This window comes from Tarenaya hassleriana, unplaced genomic scaffold (genome assembly GCF_000463585.1).
Source record: "Tarenaya hassleriana unplaced genomic scaffold, ASM46358v1 Cleome1, whole genome shotgun sequence".
Classification (NCBI taxonomy): Eukaryota; Viridiplantae; Streptophyta; class Magnoliopsida; order Brassicales; family Cleomaceae; genus Tarenaya; species Tarenaya hassleriana.
This window is the reverse complement of record NW_010960187.1, coordinates 8,950,683-8,955,419: the sequence shown is the minus strand read 5'-3', so window position 1 is coordinate 8,955,419 and position 4,737 is coordinate 8,950,683. Positions and strand designations below refer to the sequence as shown.

General features: G+C 44.0%; 1 protein-coding gene across 1 annotated transcript; it reads right to left on the bottom strand.

Annotated features, from left to right (window-relative positions):
• LOC104820680 (GTP-binding protein SAR1B-like) lies at nt 1-1,818 on the bottom strand. Its single transcript, XM_010551240.1, has 3 exons — nt 1,507-1,818; nt 1,074-1,205; nt 1-451 (listed from the first exon to the last, which is right to left on the bottom strand). Exons 1-3 carry the CDS (start codon nt 1,633-1,635, stop codon nt 149-151), a joined length of 564 nt encoding a protein of 187 aa, XP_010549542.1. The 5' UTR covers nt 1,636-1,818; the 3' UTR covers nt 1-148.
• Between the last annotated feature and the right edge of the window lie 2,919 nt (nt 1,819-4,737).

Sequence of the window (4,737 nt, the reverse complement as noted above, 5' to 3'; positions counted from 1 at the left end):
TGAGAGAGTTCATGTCTTGTAAATGTCATTGATAAAAATCTTAAAAGATTTCAAAATGTACGGACAATTTTTCTAGGGTTTGGGAATTTAGTTAGACATTGATCATCCAAGGAACAAAGACAGTGAAACACACACTGATCGATTTCATCTACTTGATGTACTGAGACACCCATTTGAAGCCTTCTCCGTATCCCATTTTGCGGACGATGCTGCACATGAAAACCTCGAGCGGGCGAAAACCCGAGTCCCCCCCGAGACTCACCTTTCCCTTACCCGTCGTGAAATTGGTCAGGCCCAAGTGGTACCTCAGCTCGTCTTCTGAGGCGGCGTAAGGGATATCGATCTTGTTTCCGAGAATCAAGAACGGGACTTCGGGAGCGTCTAGCTCCCGTTTCGATTCCGCGAATCTCTCCTTGTCGTAAGCATCTACGAGGTAGACAACAGCATCTACCTTTTTAAGACAGAAACAGCAACTTATCAGCACACACACACAAACATTTTCTTGTATTTACAGAGTTTTCTGCAGTCAATGTAAAGATGAATAGTGAATGGTCCTAAAGATCTATAAACATTTTCAGCCCTCCTACTACCAACATAACACGGGGAAACAACAAATTAACGACGAAAATGGACATCTAGCACCTTAAATTAAGATGTCGAAAAGAATCTACCACCAAATATTTCATTTTTTTGGCAACTGGCAAGTAGACAAACCCCGAAAGTCTACGATTTCAACGTTTTACAATAGATCTTACGTCTTCAACCGAACTTGGGAAGACGCATCAAAAGATTAGGTCTTTCATGGTATTCGATCACAGAGAGTCATGTGTCAACCGAGATTTCAACTAAAACATGGAACAATATGTAAGCCAAGCTACTACACGAACCCTTCTCGGTTAACAGAAGGGTTCGGTCAGCGAATTCACACTGGTTCTTTATGAAGGCAACAAGGAAACATCATCAGGAATTATGAAGGCACAATCCATATAGCTCGATCAAACATGAACAACAATCATTCATGACATGTTCTAGGTTCTAACACGATCAGTGAGGGAGTGTGTAGAGAGATTAACCTTAGCATAATAATCTTTCCAAACCCTTCGGGCAATCTGGTGACCTCCCAAATCAAAAGCCTTGAACTTAATTTTTCCAATGCTCAGTTCCTCAGACGTGGGATGCTGAGTCGGCTGATGTTGAACTAGTCTCTGTCACAAAACACGACATATTAAGACTAAGAGTGTTCGCTTGTCCGTGAATCTCCCTATTTGGTATGTGCCTCGATGCACAATCGGGTAAAAACGACAATCCGTGAATTACTTCCTTCTCATCGATAATCGAAAATAGCCAAACTCCAGAACAAGAGCAGATGTAAGAACCCTAGATTTTGAACTAACAAATTTCTCGAGAATTTCCCGCAATCAAATGGGCCACCAAACGAGAAAACAGAAAACGCATTCTGAACCAACCACAAAAACCCAAACACGGCAATAGAAGACAAATATATACCTCGTCTTTGAGCATATGAAGCAACGTAGTTTTTCCGGCATTATCGAGCCCCAGAAACAGGATCTTCGCCTCTTTCTGCCACAACCCTAACGAGGCAAGGATCCCATAGAACCAATCGAACAAAAACATGATCTCGTCTTTTTCACACCGATCAATCTCAAATTAAAAAAAGGCAAAAACACCAAAATTTACTATCTTCGTTACGAGGATCGAAGCTCAAACCAACACCCAAAAATCACTCGATTTTTTTTTTCCAAAAAAAAAAAGGAAGAAGAAGATCTGCACAGAGAAATCAATATAGAGAGAGAGAGGAAGATCCAATATTTAGTTGTCTAGGGAGGAAGAAATAAACATTAAACACGTGGAAGATGAACGAGATGTGTGATGACGTGTCGGGTTATAACTGGAAGTCATAGTTTGTCGTTGACATCATTTCAGCCAATGTAAACCGTAGATCCAAAAATCAACGGCTATGATATATTCCCAAGGTTTATGAGTAGGTGGCAGAGCAAAAAGTCCGTGAACTCCACGTGTCTTGAATTTAATGGCCAAAAGATTTTTCATGTGGACGACACGGTGTTTTAGACGCCACAAACAACAGCTGCTGATGAGCAATGCAAGCCGTTGCGAGACTGACTGATTGCACGTCGTGCCGTTTCCAATGCCTAGAATTTCTACAATTAAAAAAAAAACGGAGAATTTTCTTAGGGTTTGGGGAGAGTGTTGTTGGAAGTTATAAAGTTGATGTCACCTGGACAAAATATAGTTTAACTATTACAATGATGGTATGCGACAGAGATAGGGAAATGGTTTCCTTGTATATTATCATTAAGTATACAACGTATATATACAAATATATGACAGTAACTTATAACAACTAAATAGCTAAGAATCGGGAGATGATATGAGAGAATAATGCTAAAGATAGCAACAAGAAGATATCAGTAGGATCTCCTTCCATTATGCCCCCGCAAGATGAGGATCGGTTGCGAGACCAATCTTGACACGTAATAGATCGAACCGAGCACGGGGTAAGGGTTTGGTTAAAGCATCAGCTAACTGGTCTTGCGAGTTGACGTGTGTAACTCGGAGATGTCCATCACGAACCAGACCACGAATGAAGTGGTAATCAATTGCAACGTGTTTCATTCGGGAATGAAAAACCGGGTTCGAACAAAGATACGTAGCGCCCACGTTATCGCAATAAATCACCGGTGGAACTGAGGCGGCATATCCAAGCTCAGAGAGGAGAGAGGACAACCATCGGACCTCCGAGGCAGTGGTGGCGACAGACCGATATTCAGATTCGGTCGAAGACCGAGCTGCAATCCTTTGCTTCTTTGATGACCATGAGATAGGGTGACTCCCAAGGTAGATGATATGAGCACTTGTTGACGTAAAGTCATCTTTGTTTCCTCCCCAATCGGCGTCGGAAAATGCATGGAGAAGGGGCTTGTTGATGTTCGACATGAAGATACCAAGAGATTGGAACCAGCAAGGTAGCGTAAGACCCGTTTCACCGATTGCCAATGCTCGGTAGAAGGACGATGCATAAATTGTGATAGTTTATTCACCGCAAACGCAATGTCCGGCCGAGTGAATTGAAGATATTGAAGACTGCCCACCACATTGCGATATTCCGTTGGATCGTCCAAAGGTGTGCCGGCGGATAGAGTGAGAGATGTTGTTGATGGCATAGGAGTGGAGACCGGATTTGCTTTCAGCATGTTCGTCTTCTGTAGAAGATCATGGATATAGCGTTTTTGAGTGAGATATAAGCCAGCTGGAGTTGTGGAGACTTCAACGCCTAAGAAGAATGATAAAGGCCCAAGGTCCTTAATGGAAAATCTGTCCGAAAGCTTGGAGATGAAACGTTGACAATGAATCTGGTCGTTTCCGGTGACGACGATGTCGTCGACATAGACAAGCAGATAGAGGATGATGCTGGCCTTTCGGAAAATGAAAAGCGACGTGTCTGCCATGGAGTTAACGAAACCCAACTCAAGGAGAAACTGTCGAAGCTCATTGTACCATGCTCTCGGTGCTTGTTTAAGTCCGTAGAGAGCCTTATGCAATTTGCAAACATGTGAGGGACGGTCTTGGTCGATAAAGCCCGGAGGTTGAACCATGTACACATCATCATGAAGTCTACCTTGTAGGAACGCATTATTTACGTCGAGCTGCCGTAATGACCATCCCCGAGTAGTGGCGAGACTCAGAACAAGGCGTATTGTTGCTGGTTTGATGACGGGACTAAATGTATCGTGATAGTCTATTCCGGGTCGTTGGTGAAATCCTTTGGCAACGAGTCTAGCCTTGCACCTGTCAAAAGAACCATCCGCACGACGTTTAGTTCGAAATACCCATTTACATCCGACTAGATTGTGTGAAACATCGGGAGGTACTAATTCCCATGTTCCATTTTTTACAAGAGCGTCGAATTCCTCCGTCATTGCTTGTCTCCAAGACGGTGACTTGAGAGCTTGAGAGAGGTCGGCAGGTGGTGGTTTAGTGACTAGGTTGGCATATTTGTTGTTGGGTTTGATGATGTTGCTTTTCGAGCGTGTTTTCATTGGGTGGTTGTTTCTTGGGGCACAAGGTATTTCTGTAGGTTGAATTTGTGGGTCAATGACAGGTGATTCAGTCTCGGTATTAGGAGGGGTACGATCAGTGTTGGCCGAGAGAGTGTCAGGCAGGTTTGTGGTGGAGTGTTGTGGAGGCGAAGAGGTTGGCTGGGCCTGAGGCGACGGTGGTGCAAAATCTGGCGAATGATCAGCGCTTGGGGGCGATAACGGTGGAGACAGCGGCATGTATGAGCAGCCTGGAACAAGAGAATGAGATGGTGAGTAAGAGAGGTTAGACTTGTCTGTGTCGGCCATGTTTGGTTCAGAACAGAGAGAGTGATAAGGGAATGACGACTCATAGAATGTCACATGACGAGATGCATACACTCTAGACGACGAAGGATTGAGGCAGAGAAAAGCACTTTGAGTCGGTGAATAACCAACAAAAACGCATGGTGAAGAACGAGGGTCGAGTTTATTGGGAGCGTATGGTCGTAGCCAAGGAAAGCATAAACAACCAAACGTTCGGAGCTTTGAATAGCTCGGTGTGGAACCGAATAGCCGTTCAAATGGAGAGTCATGGTCAAGGACTTTGGTCGGTAGGCGATTAATGAGGTAAACGGCTGTCGGAAAGGCAAAGGTCCAAAGAGAGAGAGGCATTTTGGCG

Excerpts from the sequence above, each read along its gene's own strand:
- LOC104820680 (XM_010551240.1), bottom strand. The coding sequence starts at position 1,635 with ATGTTTTTGTTCGATTGGTTCTATGGGATCCTTGCCTCGTTAGGGTTG. Across the intron at positions 1,206-1,506 it reads TTCATATGCTCAAAGACGAG|AGACTAGTTCAACATCAGCC; the intron begins GTATATATTTGT and ends GTTTTGTGACAG. Across the intron at positions 452-1,073 it reads GGAAAGATTATTATGCTAAG|GTAGATGCTGTTGTCTACCT; the intron begins GTTAATCTCTCT and ends TGTCTTAAAAAG.